At 36.7% G+C, this 24,949-nt stretch overlaps 1 protein-coding gene across 1 annotated transcript in view; it reads right to left on the minus strand.

Annotated features, from left to right (window-relative positions):
- Positions 1–782: 782 nt before the first annotated feature.
- The window catches only part of LOC104834825 (transmembrane 9 superfamily member 2-like), a 34,113-nt gene continuing 9,946 nt past the window's right edge, over positions 783–24,949 (minus strand). Inside the window, exons 8-17 of the mRNA XM_010572454.1 lie at positions 22,887–22,966; positions 21,822–21,930; positions 16,721–16,853; positions 14,976–15,095; positions 14,743–14,800; positions 12,051–12,210; positions 11,299–11,450; positions 9,696–9,807; positions 9,100–9,271; positions 783–1,399 (exon numbers count right to left, since the gene is read on the minus strand). Coding sequence (XP_010570756.1) covers positions 1,332–1,399; positions 9,100–9,271; positions 9,696–9,807; positions 11,299–11,450; positions 12,051–12,210; positions 14,743–14,800; positions 14,976–15,095; positions 16,721–16,853; positions 21,822–21,930; positions 22,887–22,966 — 1,164 coding nt within the window. The 3' untranslated portion in view covers positions 783–1,331. The remainder of the gene's footprint in view (positions 1,400–9,099; positions 9,272–9,695; positions 9,808–11,298; positions 11,451–12,050; positions 12,211–14,742; positions 14,801–14,975; positions 15,096–16,720; positions 16,854–21,821; positions 21,931–22,886; positions 22,967–24,949) is intronic.

Here is a 24,949-nt window from a genome sequence, read left to right on the forward strand (position 1 = left end):
GTTAAATTGCGGGCTTAGACATTGAAAAGCAGCTTCCAGTGATGAATGTTTCCATATGCCAGTTAATAAGCTTTGAGTATTTCGCCCATTAATCTGAGTGAACATCCCCTTATGCGCATATCTCCAACAGGGTCAGTAACATAGCCATTTGAACTATGTGTTTGCAGTGACTCTCTGCTCAGCTTCAAGTGCAATTCAAGATTTTGGCGAGCCTCTTTAAAGCCTTGACATTGCTGAGAGAAGAATGCCTACAATCTTATAACTGAAGAGGCTATTAAGATACTCCATCTCATGTAATCCAGGATTTAAGCACAGGCTCTGCAGAGAGCAAGAAGAAAGGCTTCACCTTTAAGAATCACCCCTTCCTCAGCCCACTAGACTCATGGCTAAACTTCCCAACAAGCTGCACACAGTCTTCATAGGATGAAGAACAGAGAGATATGTGTTTCAGAGGGATAAAAGAAGGAAAAGGTGGTATCTTTCACTCTCTGATAGAAAGTAATCATTTGCCCAACAAAAAATATTTTGGGGAAAGTTAGAGTAAGCACACAGCTGAGGCACAGATAATAGCAGCAGCAGCTTCAGAAGCCCCTACCCATCCTACAGCCATGGATTCAAGTGACCTACCAGTCCTTCTGCTTGCATAGACAATTTGTAGCCAAAGTCACAGCCAAACTGCTTACAAACAATATAAAACTTGAGACCTATCAACTGGTCAAACTAATGTGATCTGTGTCCACGTAGTGAAGGCCTAATTAACAAGAAAGGAAACAAGTCAGCTAGAGTTGTGCAGTTTTATTTTGAACAAAAAACAGTGTCGGTATTTTTAATAAAGACTACATTACACTAAATGCATGTACATTTGTAAGAAGATATCTAGTTGTAAAGAAGGTGCAGGATAATATGTACAATCATAGTTAAGTTAAAAAAATTCACATTTTACATAGATTTACTTGACAGTCCTATGCTTTCATGGTATATAAATGGTAACCAAAAGAGGTAACAAAAAAAAACAAAACACACGGAATTTCAGCTGGAGGACTGTATAATGCACTCATTTTTCAAATAAACTAGTTCACGGAATTTTTATTTGTCCTAAATCAAATTTTGGATATAATTTTTAGAAATATTAGAATTAACATATTCAATGAGTATAATGATGTAAACATTTTTCCAATAGTGCCATTTCCTTCCACAAAAATCTGTATTTTATGCTGTAGTCTGCTCTTCAGCTTTTACAAATTAGAATAATTACACAGGATGTTTTTCAATACATGGTAAAAATCATCAAACAGCAAGGGAGATATGTTCAAAAGACACTTTGAAGCTTTTCAGTCCACTTTCACAACACTGTAAATCTTACTTACAAACCAGAAACAGGCAAAAAATCCAATAGTCCCTAAAATGAGAAAGTGAAAATGGTTAGTTTATCTTCCAGTTTGCTCTGAGAGAAAAATCTAACAAGTACTTCCCAGCAGGACAGAATATAACATTGTAATCCAGCTAACTATCCAGAATAACAGCACTTGTTAAATTTAACAACACACATTCATCCCTAGGCTAAGTTATTGATTTAGATCAAAGATGATTTTTAGGATCAGGCTGCTTGATGTACATTTAAACCACTGAAGGTGATGCTACTATCACCACTAGCAGGCACACAGCACCATTCAAGAAACTGACTTTTATATGCACACAAAGTCAACACTTACCTGGGTTTTCTAGGTCTACAATAGTTCACAGCCACCTAAGAATTATGACACAAACCAAGGCCTTGGGAAAAGTCACCTGGCCCAGTTTTCTGCTCATTGTGCTCTATTTATATTCCAGAACAGGAAACTTCTTACTCTGTATATCCTATTACTTCCTTTTGCTAATGCAATGCTCGGAGTACTACAGAAGTTGGGAGCAAGCATCAAATGAAACTAGCAGTGGCACAAACCAACACACATAATTTTGTGTAACATATATTCAAGCTGCAGATTTTCTTGTCACAGGTCACTATAGATAAAAGAAACATACACTAGTTTGGGCAATTGAACAAGTTCATGAACAAAGAAATCCAAAAGCTATTAATTACAGAGACACCATTTCAAGTGCTAAAAAAGCCCTTGAGCCACAGCTGATGGGAGGCTGGGAGAAAGCACCAGTACATGCTTGCCCTATTCTCACACCCCTTCCTGGGAGTACTGCTGTTAGGGTGGTTGGGTAGCAGAACCTGTGGTCTGGTTTGGTATAGCCTTTCTTAATTTCTTACCAATACAGTTCTTCAGTCACCCAACCCAATGGTTGGAGAAAAAAAACCCCACAACTACCTTCTAGAAAGACTGTGGGCCACATGTCAAGTCCTGTGGCTCCAGTTAGCCCAATATAGAGTAAGATGATGGAGAGGTGACACTGAATGAGATTAGTCTATACCAATTTTCTGGTTTTAAGCTGAAGAACAAGTCTGTAATTTGCACCCTGCAGTCACTATTACGGGGCAACTGCAAAGACATTATCCATCACATTTATTTTTAAATTACTTTAAGAACTTAGTATGCAAGGAGACATTAAGTACCATACAATTAATTAAGTCTTAAGCCTCTAAGGGAAGCAATGCATTGCTCCTCATGCTTTTACCTAGGAGTAAACTGCCACACAGATGTTAAGCCTTACCAGCTAGAAAAAGGGAAGGTCTCAGTTTCAGCTGAATTCACTCTCAAAGACCCAGCTACATGCCAGCCCTGTGACAGCCCTTACCAGCTACACTATAGGCACTTGCAAGATCATGCACTCAAGCTCCTCCAGTTTTACCTTCATCCTTTTCTGTTTGTACAGCCCACATTTAACATCAGCTCCAACTTTTTTCGCTATTTCATTGTGACTGGTTTACTAACTAGGAGGTTCTTTATTAAGCACTTGTCTTTTCTACATTCATTACATTTCTGTCTTTCAGACCACATCTACACATTTGATAAGTGAGGAACCTGTCTTTGGATGCTTATTATCTATATGCCAATTCTTGTATTCTTTGTGCTGCCATGTATATTTGCAGTTAAAGGCTTTTTGACAGCCTACTATTATATGCCACAGATTACCCTTTCCCTCCAAGTTTGCAGTTATCATCCTCTGAAACAGTAGGAGATGGCAGATTTACTGCTGTTGATAGGAGATCAGACACCAGCCACAGAAGGAATTTAATTCCTTTGTAGGCTTGACATCGCTAAGTCTTTGCAGTTTATGGTCAATTCTCACTCCTTCCTACTGTGTCCAATACTCCAATATCAGCATTGTTACTCTAAGCCTTACGCTCATGGTTTTTTCCTAATAATGGTTCTCAGCATCTGCTTTCTAGTTGTTTTTATAATATAGCCCACTTTGAGCCTTTTATGGCTTTGAAAGCAATGCTTCTTCCAAATGTGTAACAAATGAGATATCTTAAAAATCTATCTGCTGTTCTAGAACAAAACTGTAATATCATAACTAAAATGTAGAACTTCAACACAAGAATGAGATTTTCCACACAGTTTTCTGAGCATGCCATAACTTAATATGGGAACACCCTCTAAATCTACAGTATTTTCCTCCAATCCTTGTCACTCTAAATCTTTCTGATACACCAGCTTTCTATAAAACATGGCCTCATTCATAGCAGAAACTGACAACTTCCTACTGTGAACAAGCATTTCATCTATAAACAGATTTTCACAGGTTTCAGTAACATTGATTTTCAACTTCCCTCCTAAAAAAGTCTGTTTAGCAAATCAAAGACCAAGTAGCCCTGCTCTTTTTTTAAACTTTATCAGAAATTTTGCCAATGTAGTGGAACTAGAGTAAGACTATTTCCTAACGCAAGCAGTAAGTGGTAATGTTTGTCAGACACCAGATTTGAACCATGAACTTATAAGCTCAGGAGAGAAAGGCTAGACTCATCACCAAGATACAGCCTTATGTAGTCAGTACCCTCCCTGGTCAGCAGTTTCCTTCTGTTGTTACCTCCACATCGATAATTAGGGCTTACCAGTACCGTAATTTCTTCTTCCTTCCCATGAACAAACTTATCCTAGAAATTCCAGATGTGGATACCTCTATGGACCCGCAACTTCAAAAACAGCATCAAATTAAGGACCCCCAAAGTACTTCTCCTAAACAGTATACTTGATGCTCAAAGATCAGAATGGTTTAAAGGTGCTGGCAGAATCACAACTAGGTTGAAAATCTGCCTCAAGAATCCAACTCCAGATCTAGAAGTGAGAATTAATCACAGCAAATCAACTAGGCATTTTTAGTGCTCTCTTTTTTAATTAAGATGGGCCAAACACTCAGACTAGGAACTTCCAAAAGCTCAGGTCAGCACAGAGTTGTGTTGATATTACAAAAGGGGTATTAATAGACAGAAACATTATTTATAAGCTGCTTTAAGTTGTAGAGCTGCTTTATCTACAGGATTGCTTACGGTACTGGAGCAAAGAGCATAACTTTTTTTTGAAGAACGTAAGAGTACACTGCTTGGTTCCACTGAAATTCAGTGGTTTTTCCACCTCAGACCTGGGGGTGCTTGTGGTTCCACGAACTGCTAAGAGGTTCACAAAAAGTAATTCAGTCAAAAAGCTTCCAATTTTCTGTACAGGAGTAAATATCCCAACCAGAAAGGGATATGAAAATGAATAATGATTGGGGAAGAAGAACAACTCTGAACTAGTTTGGCCTGTTTGAAAATTCTAGCTAGAAAGTTTTCTACATTTTAGCTCATTTCACAATTTTGCCACATGTTCCAAATTTTAGCACTTTGTACAGAAAACTTCAACATACTGGATCTTTAGGCCAGTGCTGACCAGCATAACAGGTTCTCAGATTCCCCTTTTAACTACTTTGACTAAGGCCAATCTTAAAATACAGATAAGTGCGTGATCAGTTTCCTACAACTGTGGCTCTACCCAGTAAAATTACCATCATTAGTTGCACTAGTTAAACTACAACCTTGTCACCTCAAGTAGCATGGCTTAAAATGTATTTTCTTGAAAAGCATACTCAGCTCTTCAATCCTGAGCATTTTACCAAGCACATCTTGCAGCAAAATTAGAATAATCCCTTACTTAAAATGTGCCTCTCATTAGAATAGCAGGACTATTTAGGTAAGCTTTAGATAAGACCACCCTAAGATCTTGCTTATATTTGTTTCTTTCAAAACACATCCAAACTGAAACCAAAGTTTTGAAGCACTATCAACAAGTAGCATACCGCTTCAGCTTACTGCTTCACTGACAGACATCAGTGAACACAACATGACAGAAAACAGATACCGAAAGGTGTTTTTTAAAGCCATTTAAAAAATTCTAACAGCAAGTATTTAAAAAAACAAAGAAAACACAACCCCCAAACCCAACCCCCAAACAAACAAACAAAAAAAACCCCACTAGCTGAAAGAGTTGAGGCCTCTAAAATTATTTTCTGATTGATCTAAAATCCCTTCCACTGTAAGGTTTTCACAGCTTTCATATGCACATCTCTATCAAACAACACAGCACAAAGATACCATGCCTGACACCAATTCCTCCAATGAGCCTGTAAAATCTGTTTGTTTCAACCTAATATTACAAATTAGTTTCATGGCTAATGTTTACTTCAACCAATCCTAACCACTCACCAGCTTAAATTAAATGAAAAAGCATTTAAACTACATACATTTAAGAACTTACTTTTGTGGGGTAGACTTTTATTTTTCCCTAAGTGGGTGACCTTCATATTTTAAGATTCTGCCTTTCTAAATAACCACTACTAGTCTAGGAAACTGATGCCATCCTAGTGCACTGCAGCCCACTGTACATCACTGATCATCCTAGGGAGGTACAGCTAAAAGATCATTTTTGCAGGAGCTATTTAAAATTCAAGAACCCAGTTGTGAAGATGTCTCAGGTAATTTCTCTAGCCAAGAAGCAAAATATGTCCAATACATGCATTTATACTTACTAGAGAGACACTGACACCTCAGTTGTTTTTTGATCTTTCTGTCCTCCAATTTATATACTGTTGAATACTCTGGTCTGCAATATATATACTACCACTCAGCAACAGTTTTCTTATACACAGAAAGATCTTAAGACACAGAAAGCCAGCATCTAACTGGGTAAGGGAAAGTTATTAGTAAACTAGCTTAAATTCAAAATTAAAAACAAGGATTATTGCACAGAATAATGCCAAAATACATTAATCAGACTGTTCTGCTCTATTCATTTCTTCTAGCTTTATTGTTTAATGAAGAAAAAAGAATTCAAAGCACGAACAGATTGTAAGAAAGCAAATAGAAAAGCACTCTGCACTTGGCTGATACTTCTTATGTACCTTAAAAGCTCTCTGTATCATACTGGTTTCAATCACCGCACAGTGGTGGGTGCTTCAGAATCTTGGATTCTAAACACAATCTATCCAGAAGATCAAAACTCAATTTTGAAAATGGCATTAACTCACAAGTGAAAATGATGTTCAAAAATAGAGGTCACTGTAAAGCAACATGCTTTGACTATGTTCAGCATTTTTTCGTCTCCTAGCATAAAATGCATGTAATCATGTAGCTATCCCCATTCAACCACACTTATTATTTCTTGAAAGATTAGCTGCACTTTGTACATTAAAATAAAATTCTCTTGTTTGGGTGTGCACATTAATTGTTAGATTTCACCGGTCAGATCATATTATTGTCGTTGTTGCCATACAAGCATTCAGTTTCTATTTACTTATTCATTATGATCTCTTTTGTAATGTCCACAGTAACACAACACACCGCCACATAGGAGGTATTAACACTGCCCTTTATATTTCTGTCACAGTTGCTGAGACCTAATAGGCAAGAATAGAGAAAACCAAAATACCTAGTGCTAACTTAAGTGGAACAGATCAAGGTCCCATTTTCAGAACACACATACAGGAAGAACACTATTAATGCAAACAGCGTGTAAAGTTACATTAGCAAGCTCCCTCACCTCCATAAACTTGTGAAGGACTAAACCCTTATTTTCCAAAGCAAGTGCTATTAAGGAATATTTTATAAAACAAAGCAAAGTTAGGCGTCTTCTGCTTGAGTCATCTATCTAGAATGGCTTACATTTCAGCCCAAAAATCAATCATCAAACTAAATACGGGAAAGAAATTTATCACAGCATTTATTACACACTGCCTATTATACCTATTACCTTCATAGTGACTAGCTATTCTATTAAATGTAAAACAAACAAACAAAAAAAAACCCCAAAACAAAACCAAAAACCAACCAGACACTTGCAAAAGTAACAGTAGCACAGTTTATTGTTGTACTTTTGGGGCCTCACTGGCCTCCACATCAAGAACTCCAGGATCAGCACATCTGAAGCTTTTAATACCGTTTCAGCAGCTGCCATAACAATTTCAATTATCATTTTATATATGAAAGGGATATTTTTAATTCTACCAATTTGCATCTTGTAAGTGAAATTGAAATTGGCAGAATAGCAACTAACCTATGCTAAAACCCAGACACATATTAACATATTGCTTTAGTTTAAAAGTAATTAAGACATTTTGGACTATAGTTTGGGTTTTTTTTAAATATATATATAGATATAAAGGACATCTGGAGCTTGCCTGTTTCACCAGGATTTAAGCAGGGGTTTAACTGGCAATAAGCCAATGTCTATGTTTGCCTTCTAATAATTAAAAATTAAAAGAATTAAATTCTCCTCTTCTCCCTTCCCCCCCTTTTTAAAACTTTTTTTTTTACTTTCTGTTGAAGAGACATAGGTCTAAATAATAAACAGTAATAAAAATCCAGCAATAAGTGCCAGTTAACCTTGTTAAATATGATTTCTACAGAGTAACTGCTTTGTTCGAACGCATACAGTAATTTTCTTCAGTGTTTTATTATGAACAGTGCTTTTTTTGCCTCATATCAACCAATATTAGAGGCAACAAAGATGAAAGAGGTCCTTCTCACTGCTGAACAGACAAACTTGAAGTCTGATGCTAAGACTTACTTTCATGACTTATTTTAGCCACTCTTTTTTAACCACATCGAGGGAGTTAAGTGATGCATTTCATAAAGCCAACACAAAGTAATTACAGCAGGTTTCAATAATCAGGCAGATGTTAAGAAGTAACAACCCGAACCATCATGCCATCCACAGAGAGATCCTCTATTACAAATCTTAGGAATGAATGCAAAGGTTAGTTTTATGAACAACCCATTATATATGAACAAGCATTTTCTCTAGTTCTACCACTGCAGTACTTCATGATGCTAAGCAGTGATACATAAGAAAATCTGACTTCATGTGTTAAAACTACATACACAACCAGCAGCAGTATGATGAACACCAATATAAAATGCCCCTGGCTATTTTTAAGGGCCAGTACCCTTCAAAGAGCTTCTAATTTCATCTAACACATGGTAAATCTGGCAGAGATTTCACATCAAATCAACCTCGAAATTATAGTTTGAGCCAAATGATTATGAACATTAGAGTAATTCTGTAGAAGACATTTAGTCTGCATGAGTAACATCAGAAAAGTTAAGACTACTAAAAATGGAGAGCCATATTTCAAATAGGTTCCTCCAGTTAAAGTACATTCCTGCCATTAAGAAGTGGTGCTTAATGAGCAGGTAAGACCACCTCTAACAGTACTAGAACTCTCTATCGTCAACATTCACTTTTTTCCCAGCACCAGTCTGCTTCACCTGCTAATAGTGAAAGCTGAAAACATCTTTTATTCTCCATATGCAGAGTGCAGTATCTCTAACTATAGAGCTTCTAGAAGCAATTATGAAATCCAGAATCAAGTTAAACTTCCCTGATACAAAGTAAACGAGAACGGCACTTTGAAAATATAATGGTTTGAACTCACTGCTAAAATAATATGCAATAAAGGAAAATTAATTATACTATAAATAAATGTAATTTCAAGTTAGAAAAAAAAACCTTAAAGAATATCTTCCTGTGATATGTGGTGTCACAAACTATAAAAGTAACACTGCCTAAAGAGTCATAAATTGTATTTAATGTTTCAGATAGTCTAAATTTCACCTAGTGTTTCTCATTTCAAAACCAGAAATCCCTGCATTCATTTTAGTTTGAACAATGGACTTACCTGTGAAAAGGAAAAAAATCAAGACCATGATCATCGTGTAACCAAAGTATAAAATGGTGCTAGCAGTTCCTGTTATCTGGAGTTTAGAGAAGAAGTAATGAACTGCATAGATAAAGAGATAAACTGCTGTAAAGCTGCTCGTCAAGAATGATCGCCACCACCAATGATAATCCTGAAAGAAACAATAAACCATTCAGTAAGAGACATCACGTAGAAAACAGAATATAAGTAATCCGGTTAAAAAAATAACATTGTCTTATGAAATACATTTAATTCTTCAAAATTTATCTTAGAAAAAGAAAAATTCCAACATAGCCTGTAGCTACTTTTGACCTTCTCACTCAGCTGTATTGCTTACACTATGAACATGAAATTATTCTAAGATGAAGGCTGTTTATTTTTGCTTATCTGCTGCAAACAGTGGATTTTGAAGCAAAAGGCACATTTCCCAAGAGTGGCCAAAACAGCCATGTCAAGGGTTGACAATACAATCCATTCACAGCATCCAGCACATCACAATACACGTGAATACCTCAACTCTATTTCTAACATCTTCCAACTACAAGTGGTATCTACATCAAAACTGTACTTTTTACCTCTGCACACAGGTGAAAGTAGCACAGCAAAACTGTAGCCTCAGAACATGTAATTAGAAGAATTATGAAAACTAGGAACAGGAAACCAAACATGTAGTACATCTGATGCGACCTAAAATAAAAAATAAAATAAAGAGTCTAATTTTTGGTTGAAGTTCTCTGAGTTACTTTACAGTGTTACCTGGCCAGATGCTAAGGTAATTAAAAAAAAAAAAAAAAAAAAATCCACACCACTGGGGCAACTTTGTCTATAGCACTATTGGCCAATTCATAAAAAGTTTTTTTTTACTCTATCTGAATGTACTCTGTAAATAAAACTACTGTTCAAAGTCCTCAGTTATACTTCCCTTGAAATAACCTTCAATCAGCTTTCACAGAGAACAGTTACAGGCAGTTTCCAGAAATGGTTATCACTTCAGGCCTCCTTTAGCTTCCTTAACACTCACATCACCTGTAGTCTCTTCCCAAGTTACAATACCCACTTCCTTCCTACTACTGCAGCTAAGTTTTCCAAGTGTTTCTGCATCTCCTCACTACATCCAATCAGATGCTCCTCCATTTCCAGTCTATCCCCTGACCAAGTCTGACTCCAATACAATGACTAACCAAACACCAAAACACTCAAAAAAAAAAAAAAATCAATGGAAATATGCTTGTTTACTTTTAATCTGGGGTCATTCAGATAAGGGAAGTAACCAAACACCTTTATTGAGTGATGGTGACAATTATACTGCAAGTGTACGATTTGACAGAGGGAGTGGAAGTTGCATGTTCCTTCCATGCTCCCCTTCTGTAGGATAAATAATGAGAAACAATTTGGGAATTCAGTAATTTCAACTACAAAAGGCCAGAGTGTACCTGTTTGTCAGCTGATTACATTTTCCAGCTACATTACACGGTTTCTACTTTTGTTGAGGACTAATATGAAAGGCTAACGTATCTAATATATTTGCATTTAAGAATACATTTAGAAAACTGTTCTGTAAGAAATCTCAACATAAACAGAGGACACCGTGACAACTTAGCACCTTCAGGTTAATATTTTCTCTTGAAAAACAATATATTAAACATTTCATATTTACACTGTGAATGTTATGAAAGATTGCACTGGCTTAATTTTCCATGCATCTGCTTGACTAGGTTTTGACAAGATTTAGGACTGATGTGGATGTTTCACAGGCAGTGGAGTCTTTGTTTTGCAGAACATGGAATCCCAAATTCTTGACCTGATTCTGATTTAAAAGCTGAAACTGCTAGATCATATTAGTTTCATAAATCATAATATAATTGCACAACAGATTAGGCTCCACCTAACCACAACAGCATTAAACCGTGTTTGTGCCGTTCAGAGCGAGGAAGATAAAACAAGGAAACAGGAGTCAAATTTCATACTTTGCAGTTGTCAATAAGAACAACTAGTTTTATAATTTCTAAGCACAGGAATAAATATGCAGATTCTGGAAATTCCACAAAAGTCTGCAAGAAGATCAAAAATTCTATGAATTGGTTTATTCCTCATATTCATTGGTTTGGGATGTTCAAACTCAACTGTGTGTTTATTATCAAACCAGCATAACTAGAACAACAAAAAAGTGATACTCACCAAATGCTATTCAGAATGAAAAAAAGTTGAATAAAAATACAGCCAAAGGGCAAGATACCACCCATCACAATACCAGGCAACGGTTTTGTGAAAAAGGACTGTTCTGGAATTTGGCGAGGAATCTGGTTTGTACGAACTGGATGTTCAATAGGCTTCGAAAAAAATTAAGATAAATTGTTACATCATCAATAAGATTGCTTTTCCCTAATATTAGCATCTAAAGATTTGATAAACATACCTTTATTTTCATCTATCAGCCATCAGAAGTTACCAAACAAGAAAACTACAAACTTGATATCCATCATTAGGAAAAAACACATATGCTTTAGATATTCCAACTATTGGTCAGTAAGCAAGTCAGAACAAAAGGAAAGAAATCTGTTCAGTCCTTAATTAAAAAAAAGTTTTCTTAGTCGTCTGGCATTATCTCAAACTAGTGAAGTACACACTGAAGTACTTCTGAAGTACTACTTCAAAAATGAAACTGCTGAGGTATTCCTAAAATACAAAAGGCAAGCAAGACATCCAAGAGCACTATTAAAATCTGATTCTAATGAATAGACAGAAAAAAAAAAGTTTAGTGTGACATTACAAGCATATACTCAGTTTCAAAATCATGATAAAATAAAACATCATTTTACAGTCATAGGGCCATAGATGTTTCAATCCAACCAGTTCTTGTGTGCTTAGGGATTCAATGGCTCAACTGCAGAAGACAAGTGTATTTCAAAACTGTATTCAAAGAGCCCTACCTTCTCTTTGAAGCCAAAATATGCACCAACAAAGGTTAGTGGGACTGAAATTCCAAACCACATAGCTAGGATAGCAACCAAAGTGCCAAAAGGGATGGCAGCTGAGGATCCTTTTACCCACAGAATGAGATTCATAATGAAGAAATCAGCAAAGACAATCCTAAAAAATATCAGAAAATATATTAAAATATTCAGTAAAGAATAAATATCAGTTAATATTAAAAAACACAAGTCTGTATCAGAAAAATTTAGCTTCTTGCAATCTTTCATTCCCTAACAGTCCTGGTTACTTTCAGCAATTGTTCAGTTAACGTAAAAACGCTTGCAACACTCAATGCCTATAATGCAAGAATCTATGGTAAAGCCACTGTTTAAATAAAGACTCTGCACATAAAACCAAAAACTAACAAAGATTCAAGTGTGAAGACCTATACAAAGAATACTAAAAGGTAAAATAAATATAAAACCCCTCCTATCTGAATTACCTTTCCTATTATTGCCAGTCATTTAATTCCTTTATTTAGGTCCTTTCTAACCAGTAAATTCCCTCTGAAAAAACAGTGATAGGAAAACCTCATATTTAGGAAGCCACACATTACTGTCACAACAAACATCTACCTGTTGCTGTTGTGTCACAGCAACATGCTAGCAGAAGGGTGCATTAAAAAGGGCTCTTCCATACAAGAATCTTCGTATCAACACCTTATGCAGTCACACAGTTAAGTAGCCCACGCCTTTTGAGAATTTAAATAAAGACTACATCAGTCATCACATCTCTCTGGACCTGTTCTTCCCTCCACAGTTAAGTGCATCTACCTCATTTTCTAAACATCCTGGGAAAACACTAGAAAACAACTCCAAGACATATGATGAAGACTTCAAACCCATCCCATTCTGAAAGCAAAGCAAAATGTACTACAAGGGAACCCCATATAAAAGCTGGCTTGAATTTCCATTATTCATGGATTCAGAGATGTATCACAGAAAATTCAGCCTCAGGAAGGGCCCCTTCAAAGTGCACCATTGTCTGGATTTTGTTAAAAAAGTGTTCCTGACGCAGAATTTACACTGCCCTGAAGTGAACATGCATCTTCCACTGTATTTAATTTAAAAAGGAAGGAGGAAGGATTAGAGCAATAGGCAGGCTCCTTTTTCCCTAGGAGAGGCCTTACACTTGCCAGAACTGTTTGGGAGAATAGACTTGTTAAATAAGCACACCCAAACAACCCCTGGTGTAAGCATTTGTTGAACAAAAAATAAAAATCAAATCCATTTTAGAAGTCTTGCTAATCTTTATCATCTGCCCAAGCTCATAACACAGACCCCACTTACCCCCTCCAAAGTCAGAAAAAAATATTGCAAATATGAACTCCCATCAGTCTACTGAGACTATAACGGCCTTAGGCTGTTTATGATATTATGCAAATTCACTGAACTAGCATAGCATAATCAAGACATCTGTTCCTATTCTACCATCCCCAATCATTTTACTTCCTCTGTGAAACTTAATTTATTTCGGAGTTTAAATGATCAGCACAGTATTTCTTCCACTGATAAATATTTTCTTCTCTCTCAAGATAATATCTAAATGACAGCAGGGAGACTGAAGCACATTTTGTTTAGAAATAAGATTTCCTCGTAGAAATACTACACTCAGTTGTTATCAAATGCATCACATTTCATTTGATGAAATTCTACTATACTCAAAACCAAATCATGTTTTATTCATTTTGGGCTTTTTGGGGGGAGAAATACCTTAAAAAATTATTTATAACCTTTTCCTCAACTTTTGCCAAGGACATTTGTCAAAGGGTAGCTTCAGTTGCAACCAAGAAATACAGAAGACTTGCAGAAGAAATTAGTTTCTGTTCCCTTTTTTCACTGACCTAATTCTCATGGAAGGTCTTGAGAGCTACGAGAAAACAAAAGGTAGGAGACCTATCACCCTTCCCAAGCATGACAGTATTGGCCATAGTATGATACATGCTACAGCCATATCCAAAACTGGACACTACCTGTATTTAAATAAAAGTTATAACCCATTTAAGAGAATCTCTGCATCATTCTCACCCAGAAGCATAGTAAATATCTACTGTTTAGTATAGCAGTACATAGTTATTTAGTGTACCAAAAAAAAAATCTAAATTACATATCCTGTGTCCTTTTCAGTAACACAGTTACAAGAAAACACTGATATTATAACTAAGGTAACAGAGGTTCTGCCTAAAAGTTTGTTTCTGCCTATTTACAGAAGAGCACTAAAAACACTCCAAATTTACCACAAAACCACGTACATTCTAACAAAGTAACCATACCTATTAACAGTTAAGACAGGATTACCTGGAACATACCCAGTGCTGTGGTACCAAATTGGAATTACGCCATCACTATGCCTAATGTTCTGGTGCAGTGCTTCTCAAAGGCTGTGACACTACCTTGCAAGAGAGTCCTCCTACCCCCACAGCTGATTACAAAACAAGATGCTAAGAAGCTGTATTCTAGAGTACTAGGCTCCAGCTCCTCAAAATTCACTTTTCTTTATATTTGCAGATAGGCAATATACAAAAGGAACAGCAACTTGGAGAAAAATAAAGAAAATAATCACACAAACAAGCATCATAATTTACTTCCCTCCCACCTCATTCATTTATACTTAAGAATAAAGGAAAGAACGAGGGGAAACAATACTAACCCAGGGCAAAGCAGAGCTGTAAGCAAAACGTTTGTCTTCCACTTCTCGCCTCTAAATGCTGAGGGGAAAAAGTAAAAACAATTTCAAGTTCAGAACTTTTTCCAACTATTTTGTAGTACAGCAGCAAGAAGCAGATTTGTTGCCTGAGTCACCAGCTCCAGTCTGAGGTCTATATTAACCCAAGCAATTCTGAATTTAACCTGCTGTCACATTAAACAAATGCACGTACTTACTCTTGTACATTCTAGCAGACACGTAACCAGCTGGAGTTCCTAGTAAGACCCACAATACAACTGCACAGGTCATCAAAGCACCACGGTTGGCAGGAGAAAGAAAACCAAGGCAAGCTAGGACTAAAGAAACAAAAAGATTTAGTCATTAGTGGACACACATCAAAATCCTCCTGTAACACATATCACTGTACAGGTTTATCCCTTTCACTACCAGATATTTAAATGAAGACTATGTGCATAAGCTCTCATATATCCCCATCACATGACCATACCCCTGATGTCACTGTTTCATTCATAATAAAGCATTATTTCCCCCTCATCTTTTAAATAGAAAATTTCTCATAGCCAAAAGACTGAAAAATAAAATGCCACATGGAGACGAACAGTGAACCTGAACCAAATTTCAGCTTGAAAAAGTCTGCTTCCAAAATCCTACAGTCCTCCTGTAAACATCCACGGTCAATACTTACGCATGCTAAGGAACAACAGAAGTTTAATATGTGGCATAAATGACATCTGAGAACAGTAGGTCTGGAGAAGCCAAAAACTTTGACAGAGCTAAGGGTTGGGGTTTTTTTGGTTGGAAGAGGAAGTTGTTGGAGTTTTTTTAGGTTTTGGTGGGTTTTTTGGTTTGGGGTTTTTTTTTGTTTGTGTTTTTTAAGATAGAAATAAGTGCAAAGATAGAAGATCTTAGACACATGGAGTCATTTGCTTGCAATTCCACAAAAGGCTCTCAGCCACCACGATGGATAACATTTTCCTCAAGAATGCGCTGTCTTGAAAATAAGCCTCTTTATTAGAAGAGGGCTGCCTGCGTCTGAACTAATTGTAGAGGCCAGCCCAGAGATACTCTCAGAAAGGAGTTTGTTAGTGATCTCTAGTGGGAAATTTTGTTTTTAAACAGAAAAAGGACTCTCCCCCCCCCCCATTTCTTTCTATACTACACTGGTTGCACAGGAAACTATCACAGTTAAGTAAGTCAGAGTTGTGATCAACACTGAAAGACAAGCCCATCAAGAAAATTCTATTAATCTTATAGCATCATGTAATGAATAGGAAAAAAAACCAGCTCATCTATGAAAGAAAAAAAAATCTGAATAAAACCTGGAGAACAGAATTTGAAAAATTCTTATTTTGTAAAAAGTATCAGTACACTTCCCAATTCTACTGTACAGTAAGAAAAGGAATGGTTATGTACTTTATAGATAACATATAATAAAACACCAACTTCTGACAGGTTACATCATCACATGGATATATAGCTATTCATGGTAGGCTCTCATATTATCTCAATGTTGTGCCAGTATTATTTCATTGGCATGCATTCTTGCTCATATTTCTGCATGGCTGCAGGCTGTTGTGTCAAATGTATTAGATGGAAAGTGTTCCGAGAACATTAAAGCTTTGATTACATGTCTTTGAACTTGCATTACTGGATCCTTGGATAATTTACACCATGACAAACTGGTTTTGTTTTTTAACAAGAAACTTGTAACAAGGACACTTCATTTCTGCAATCATGAAAAATCTGAACTAGCCCAGATACCACAACATTTTGAACGAGACCGCTTACAACAGCGTTACTGGAGCTATCTAGATTATTGTTATGAAAGAGCATTAATATTTTATTTTACTAAAGGAAGGACTTCATTTTCAAAAGAAGACTTCTATCATTTATTTCATAATATTGCATCTTTCTTACACTATTATACTACAAACACATCACCTTAATAAAAGTTACTTACATAAAGTAATAAATGTCATAATGAAAATTTGTGTTCCTTGCCCCAAAAAGACAGACAGTAACATTCCCTTCCTTGGAGGTCTAAACACATCTCCATGAACCAGCTTCCAGCCAAATTCCTCTTGGGCATCTTCCTGTATAAAATCAACAATGTCTTTAGCAAAGATACATAATGCAGTAGTGAATTAACACAAACAAGATGCAAAATGCATATTTAAAGTTTGATTAACTTCCAGTTTAGATCCAAAGACAGACTAATTGCATGTGATTCATCACTCATTGATTTTATAACCCCCTAATGGTTCAGTGAAAGAAAAAGGCAGGATTTATCAAGAAAATCCTCATCTCAGAGCAAGAAAAAACAAAATGTAATTAGCTAAACCATATAATGTCATTTTAAATTTAAAACTAAAACAAAGCCTTCCATTTAATTTAACTTGGATTATAGCATTTCAATCTAGTTCAAGCATTTATCTTTTTTGCTTTCATTACAAAGCACATTGGTCTCAATGACATCATTGGAAAGGAATGAAATGGTCCCTGTACTCCAGAAGAAAGTCTGGTCCCTAGAATCACTGGGGGCAAGTACCAACACTGTTTGTCCCACTGCCAGAGGTGAATAGATGGATGGCATAGGGTGGGGATCCTCAGTCCAGTGGCTCCAAGGAACCACTGCTGAAGAATAAAACTTCTCAATAAAGTCACTCAAAACAAACACCTCCCCTCATAAAAAAACCCAAACACACATGATGACAAACAACCCCTCAAGACCACCACTCTCTTCCTCATAAAGTTAAAAGCTACAGGTTTCATTCAACCTAGAAGTATTGAGTTTAGTTCAACGGACTGCTTATCACTAGAATTACAGCACACAAAAAAATAGGGTAAGAAAGAACACAGACCAAACTGGCGAATGACACAGAGCACCTCAACTTGCGACAGATTATGTAATTTTTTTTTTTTTTCTGGAAGATTATCTTTGCCTTCCCCATACTGATTATCCTGGTTTCAGCTGGGATAGAATTAACTGTCTTCCTAGTAGCTGGTATGGTGCTATGTTTTGAGTTCAGTATGTGAAGAATGTTGATAACGCTGATGTTTTCAGTTGTTGCTAAGTAGTGTTTAGAATAAAGTCAAGGATTTTTCAGCTTCTCATGCCCAGCCAGCGAGAAAGCTGGAGGGGCACAAGACGTTGGCACAGGACAGAGCCAGGGCAGCTGACCCAAACTGGCCAACGGGGTATTCCATACCATGGGACGTCACATCTAGTATAGGAACTGGGGGGAGTGGGGGCAGGGGATTGCCGCTCGGGGACTAGCTGGGTGTCGATCGGTAGGTGGTGAGCAATTGCACTGCGCATCATTTGTACATTCCTATCCTTTTATTATTACTGTTGTCATTTTATTAGTGTTATCATTATTAGTTTCTTCTTTTCTGTTCTATTAAACCGTTCTTAACTCAACCCACGAGTTTTACTCCTTTTCCCGATTTTCTCCCCCAATTTTCCATTCAAGCTACATGGTGCTTAGTTGCTGGCTGGGGTTAAACCATGACACTGATACAGCTGCTTGCATTTATTGGCTACAAATTACTCTCAGAAGTCTGATATGCTAATACAAAAACTGAAAACTATTAAATACAAGATAACACCTTGATAAAAAAAAAAAACAAAACCAAAAACTATGCCTGCAAAGAAAATAACAACAGGTATCTAGGTATAATTCCGACACATCAGTGCTCTTCCAGTAAAGAAAGGTTTATTTGGTTAAAGAAGCATAAAGACCACACTTTCCTGTAAGTCTGAACTTGAACTAATTGTGATGATGATGATGAGAAAGCTATTGAGGAAAAAGACATCGACAGAAAAAAGACTTTTCCTAGGTAGTTTTAAGTAAGAAATAAAAGAATTTAAAAGGTTACCATCTGAAGCAAATCTTCATCTGTTTTCAAAATGGTGAACACTAAGCAGAAATAAATACTCAGTACTTTAGTTCCTGACAGAACAAGGAAAATGTTGTACAAATTTGGAACAGCTGGTATTACATTTATTATCAACACCTGATCTGGCAAATGCACTCAAAAGACACCCTCTGGTTCTAATACAAACTTTAAAACATATAGCCACATAGTAATACCTTGGGTTGAGAGAGAGAGAGAGAGAGAGAGAGAGAGAGACACCCAGGTTGGCAGATTGAGACTCCTGATTTATCTTGTATGGGCCCAGAGCGTTGGTCTCAAAGCTCGATTTTTATTAAAACTCTTCTGATACAGGCCAATTAGCTGTAAGTCAGTATTTTCCAGACTTTGTTTAAAGACTTCAGCAGTATTTTATATTGCTAACCTTTACCATTCAAAGATGAGGATAAGAATTGTACAACTAATCCAAGTAGGAAGCTACACTTTATCATTATAAAAAAAAATATTTGAGGTAAATCTAAAGATATGCTAAAAATTACTCTAAATTTTAAAAAAGTGCAGTAATCCTCAATTTATCCACTAATTTAGCCTAGTTCTCAAAATATTCTAACAAAGATTTAAGTCCCCTACACTCAAGTAGTCATGATCAAAGAGATTTAAAAAAAAAAAAAAAAAAGAGAGAAAAGAGTTTTACCTCTCACTGTTGAAAACATACTGACATGAATTCTCTTAAGTTCAGTTCAGGAATCTTTTCTTAGTCATAAGACCCTAGAAGTAATTTAATTATTTCTAAACACTTCATTAACATAGGTCTTGCTAAATCTACATTACACTAAAAGCCAGTTGGTATTAGCTGAACGTTAAATGCGCATACTAAGACCACAATCACTGGCTTGTGCATCGATCTGTTTTCGAGTAGAATCACCAGCATTCCCTAAGTGTGAGATGCTAATTTTCTTCATTGCAGCTTCCTCAGTCCAGGTCCTCTTTTGCACAATTATTTCACACTTTTTAAAGTCAGGTCCTTGAACTGCAACAGATCTTTAAGTCTGTTACAACTGGCAAGAAAATAAAAAAGTGTGGTTTTTTTTGAAAGTCACACCTATCCCTGCTGTTATACATAAAAACTAATCAAGCTTCTACAAGTCTTGCTCTTTACTACATTAAGAATGACCAACTAATAAAGACAACACAGCATAAGATATTGAACATAATTTAATTGAGAGATCAAACAGGAGCTTCACAAAAACGATCAGTTAAAGGATGTGGAAAAATTATTCCACTTTAATTACTGTCTGGATTTGCATTAACAAAAGATATTTAATATCAAAAACACAAAAAAGAATAAAAATACTTTCAGATGTTTTAGTTTCAACATGAAACATTTTTGTGCATTTTAAAGTATTTCTTTATCCAGACAGACAGCAACAACAGTGAAAATTCAAAACTTTGTAGTATCTGACACTATTTCTCATCTTTGGCTTGCAAGTACTACTTTACCAATGAGAAAGAGTAATTTTTACTCAGCCTTTCACTCACAGTCAACTGGTCAAGTCTCTTTAATTCACAATCAGTTATATTCTCTTCCACCAAGGCAGCAGACCTACCCCTTTCCCATTTTAAGGGGTACGTATTTCAAAAGAACTCACAACAGGTTCAGTCAGATGGCAACAAGCTTCAGTCACTATGTTAAGTCAGACAAACCAGGCTCAGTTTGACACAGCGATCACCACGGAATTGTATTTAAAAAGCAAAAAAATCATTTACACACACACCAAGTAGTTCTAACACAGCTAGAGATCAGAAGTTGTGCTGCACATGAACTGGAATATTCTTATCTCCTAACCGGAGACAAAGTATGTGATTCCACCACACTTTCTAGCCACAGACAAAACGCAACATCAATTTGTATTAGCCTATGTTAATCAAAATCTCTCCCATAACATTTAGCAAGACAACTACCACTCCTCACACTAATTTTACTCCACTATTAGCCATTGGTTTAATTTTTAATCCTTTTTGCAATAATCACCTAATACAGTTTTTTAAAAATATATTGCTTTATGAAGTTGCATAGCATCATTCTTCTCATGAAATTTAGACCACAAACTTTCCAAACTTCACAAGTCACGTGCTAACTACAAACTGCTATAAAGAAATACCACCTTGGAATTGGAAAAGTTACAGCGACTGAGCTTCCTAATGCAGCTTCATTACAATAGGGACAATACCTGGCTGCAATAGTTTTAAGCCTGATCTCCCACAGAGGGGATAAAACAAGTTATCAATAAAAATAACTGTTGTCTTCCCAAGTTTGGTTTGTTCAGACTATAAAACACATTTTTAGACAGAAAATATGCCCAGGTGGGTTTCTAGGCTACAAATACCTCTGCATCAGATATAAGTGCACGTCCTGTGCTAAGGCCACATAACGACTTAAAACAGGGCAGCATCGACAAGGAATCTTACATATAATCCCAGGTCGCCAGAGTCACAGAATCACTCAGTGGCTAACGCTGGAAGGGACCTCTGGAGGTCATCTTGTCCAACCCCCCTGCTCAAGCAGGGCTCCTAAAGCAGGTTACCCAGACCCATGTCCAGATGGCTTTTGAATATCTCCAAGGATGGAGATTCCATATATAACACACTGGCTGCTTAGGTCAATGTCACCCCACCAGCTACATGTCCAGACTGACTCCATAATGCAACCACAGGACTCAGGAGCAATGGCCACATCTTGATGGTGAACCAATGCCGGAACACTTTTCAATGTCTGCACTGTGTCTTGTGGCTGTTGGTATACCATGAAAGTATTTATTAAAAAAAGAGGCCTTCCTTGGTTGAGATCTTGGAACAAAGGGATTTAACATTTCAAAATCAAGTTCGTTCACTACCAAAAAGTTTCTGTGAATCACTCCACATACTTCTAAAACCTGAAGTCTGTCTTTGCACATTACAAGTTCATCAAATGACACTAGAAAAGTAAGACTGCCACATCTGCCCATGTATTCCTGCTGTTAGAAAAGATGAAATAACAATAAAGCTATTTTTAACTCCCAGATATATTAGCACGTATCAAATTCTTGGTAGCTATGCATCTCTTTAGATTGTATTCAAAACTAATTGATAAGACAACACTATCTCCGGAAAAACATGCTCATGTAAAAGCTGTAAATCTTACTCACAGAAGAATCAATCTGGTTGTATCTTGCAATGTCTTTATGAAGAGTCCTCAGAATGATCATAGCCACCATGCCAGATAAGAAGAGAACAATTACGAGGGAATTCATTATACTGTAGATAAAGAAAAAGTCAAACTTTCAATCCACTTATTCAGGTTTCAGGACATGAACTCCAATTCATACCACATGTACAGCTCAAGTCTGAGGAATAGCCTTAGATATTCAGACTTCACTTAAGTCATTCAGACCTTTTAGTATCTTTGCACCCAGAGAAGATAAACTTTTAAGTTGTGTACCTTTACGATTTCTTAGGAGACAGAAATGAGAAGAATTGTATTTTATGATATATTGTTAATTCTCAAGACCGTTACGTATTGCTTTTATTTTCCTCCTCATATAGCTCAGAAGTAATTTCCCTAGTGAAACAGCTACAGCTCTTAAAGCAAACTTTGTCAAATAGATTTTATATCTTTCAACCAATGAAATCTACATCACACGACTTAATATTTTGTGGAGACATAATTAATCAGATTAGCCTTTTCAAACACTTTATATTGCAAAACATTAACATTTCAACATAAATGATCTACTTACTTGATATCATTTGCATGGTACAGAGGGAAATAAGTAAGAGCTTTTCATATACATCTTTTACTCATGAAAAAAAGCCCTTCTTTTTACTGTAAGCAGCTGCTGAGTACAAAACACACAGTACACATATGTACCTCTCATTTGGCAGTTAGGGAAAGCCAGACAGTAACAATAAGAACACCGCAGAGTGGCAATGTCTCAAAAGTTCTACAGAATGGAGATGATAAAGTAAAACGATGGAAGCTGCTTTCCTTTTGGACACTGATGGTGCATTCCTTTGCTGAAACGCAATACTACAGTTGCTCCCAAGAGATGGAAGACTGATAAAAGTTACTTCACATATGAAAACAAGAAAGTTTTCTTGCCTGAAAACTGACTTTGTTCTACCACAGCAGAAGTTATATATCCCTGGAAGCACAAAGAAGAAATCTTTGTGCTCCCCTGCAAGGTTATTCACTGTATAAATGCAAATCTTACCTAAACCACTGGATGTTCGTATGTGGCATGGACTCCAAAATATAGTCCCATCTGGAAGCCCACTTAATATTATTTTTTTCCTACAAAGAAATTAAATAGCCATTAACAGAAACAAGTACAAGTTTGTTGCAGTCTCTGAGAAGGAATAAGCACATCAAATCTCTTCCACAAACCTTCCATTCAGCATTAATATCTAAGCTTGGTATCAACCCTGGATGTTAGACCTCCCTCTTGCATTAATTCATCTCTTCAGCCTCTCAAAGAATATCTTGTTTATTGAAGTCTCCTATCCACGTCTTCTGCCTTCAACTGAGGCTTCACTAAGCCTCATCTTTCTGTGATTCAGTATGTAGCTGCCTGCAGCTCCCAAATGCATGCTGAAAAACAATCATGCCATCACTACAAGATACACCCAGCATAGCACACTGATCTTGAAACTTCAACTTTGTTAAACATACTCTGTGAATATGTTTCTAGTTTCCCCTGGAATTTTTTTCTCTCATCACCTTTAATGTACTTAGCACAGGCTTCCTCACTCCCTGCCATAATGCTGTCTGATACAGACTATTTTCCACTCTGATTCCTGGCAGACAACTTTCATTTCCAGATATCCCTGTGAAGAATTTAAGAAGAAATCATTCAGCAACTTTCACCTTTGAAAGATGCTTCCATTCTCTTCTATCTCCTCCTCTAAACACTTCATGTGAGAGCTGTACCAGTGATGATTCTTTCTAACCCCCAAGCTTTGTCCTCTACAGCTTGTCTCATGGGATGTATGCCTGCAGTCCTACTACCAAATTCTACCTGCTGACTGGCATGAAGTTCTGCTGAACTTCTTCATTTATTCACCAGGTGGTAACTTTGTACAGTTAATTTTCAAAATTTAGACTGTGTCTCCAGCCTAGAGTTTTTAAGTTCCCATTCATGTTCTGGATCAAGAACATATAACAATGAAGAACTGCACCAACACAACCATGTGGCTGAAATTGCCTTAAGTTGCTCTTTATCAGCCCAAGCAGTAGCTGATCAGCAGTTCACAGCTAGTTGGAAGAGTTTCAGAAGTGTGGTTCTAAAGTTTGTTACCTGCACATCAAACTGCTCACATGCTTACATTTTTGTACACTTGGGTACTAAAAATTAAAGGCACGATCATGTATATTTTGCACATACACAGACCTAAATACCTTGCCCGTTTCAATGAATTAAAGCAGACACCATAGCTTTCTCACCAGAAGTCAGCTGCCATACTAGAAAGGACCATGAATGAACAGTTATGCATTTTACTGGTTTATATATTCAGGCTTACTGAAACAAATGTTCTCCTATTTAAAAAAATACTTTTCACTGATAAATACTCCCCTTTTAAGTTATTCTGAAACTGCTAATAAAAAGTAAAACATATCAGGTATTATTTCAAATCAAGGCTAATGGGTAACAGAGAAAATAAGCAGTTTTGAAGTGCCTGGTGATTGGGATGTGCTGAGTGCCATCTGCTGGAAGCGCCTGAACCCATGGCAGCTAAGCCTCACCTGCTCTACGCCTGAGAAAAAGGGAGTAGGCAGCTCAAATGCATAACACGTCGCGCGAATAACCGGGCAAAGTTCACATTGCAATTCTAAATTGCAATTTATCACCAAGATTTAAACACAAATGTTAATAGACAGGAGGCTCATTCATGTAGTAAACTCAGAGAGTCTAAGGAGGATTGGGTGTCTCAAGGGAAAAGTAACAGGATATAGAGCCTTGCACCTCAAGGTCATTGGTTCAAATCAAATTCAATTTGGTAGAATGAAAGCTGTTACCATATGACGGCTGCTTGACTGCCTATACAAAATAAGCTGGTGGTCTCAAGCCAAATCCTGTAAGACTGGTGTCTTACATCAGAAAAACAACCATGCTTTCAGGACAGACTGAAACCAAAGTACCAAGGTCTGAAGTAACTTGAATCAAATTACCTTTACCCCCACAGGAGGCTCACTTTCCACGCTGGGGTAAAGACCCAGTTGCAAGAAAGCCTAATTTCCTCCTGCCCAAGTCATCACAGGCTGAATAAAGCATTAGAG

The sequence above is a fragment of the Haliaeetus leucocephalus genome, unplaced genomic scaffold (assembly GCF_000737465.1).
Source record: "Haliaeetus leucocephalus isolate CR32 unplaced genomic scaffold, Haliaeetus_leucocephalus-4.0 Scaffold340, whole genome shotgun sequence".
NCBI classification, from domain to species: Eukaryota; Metazoa; Chordata; class Aves; order Accipitriformes; family Accipitridae; genus Haliaeetus; species Haliaeetus leucocephalus.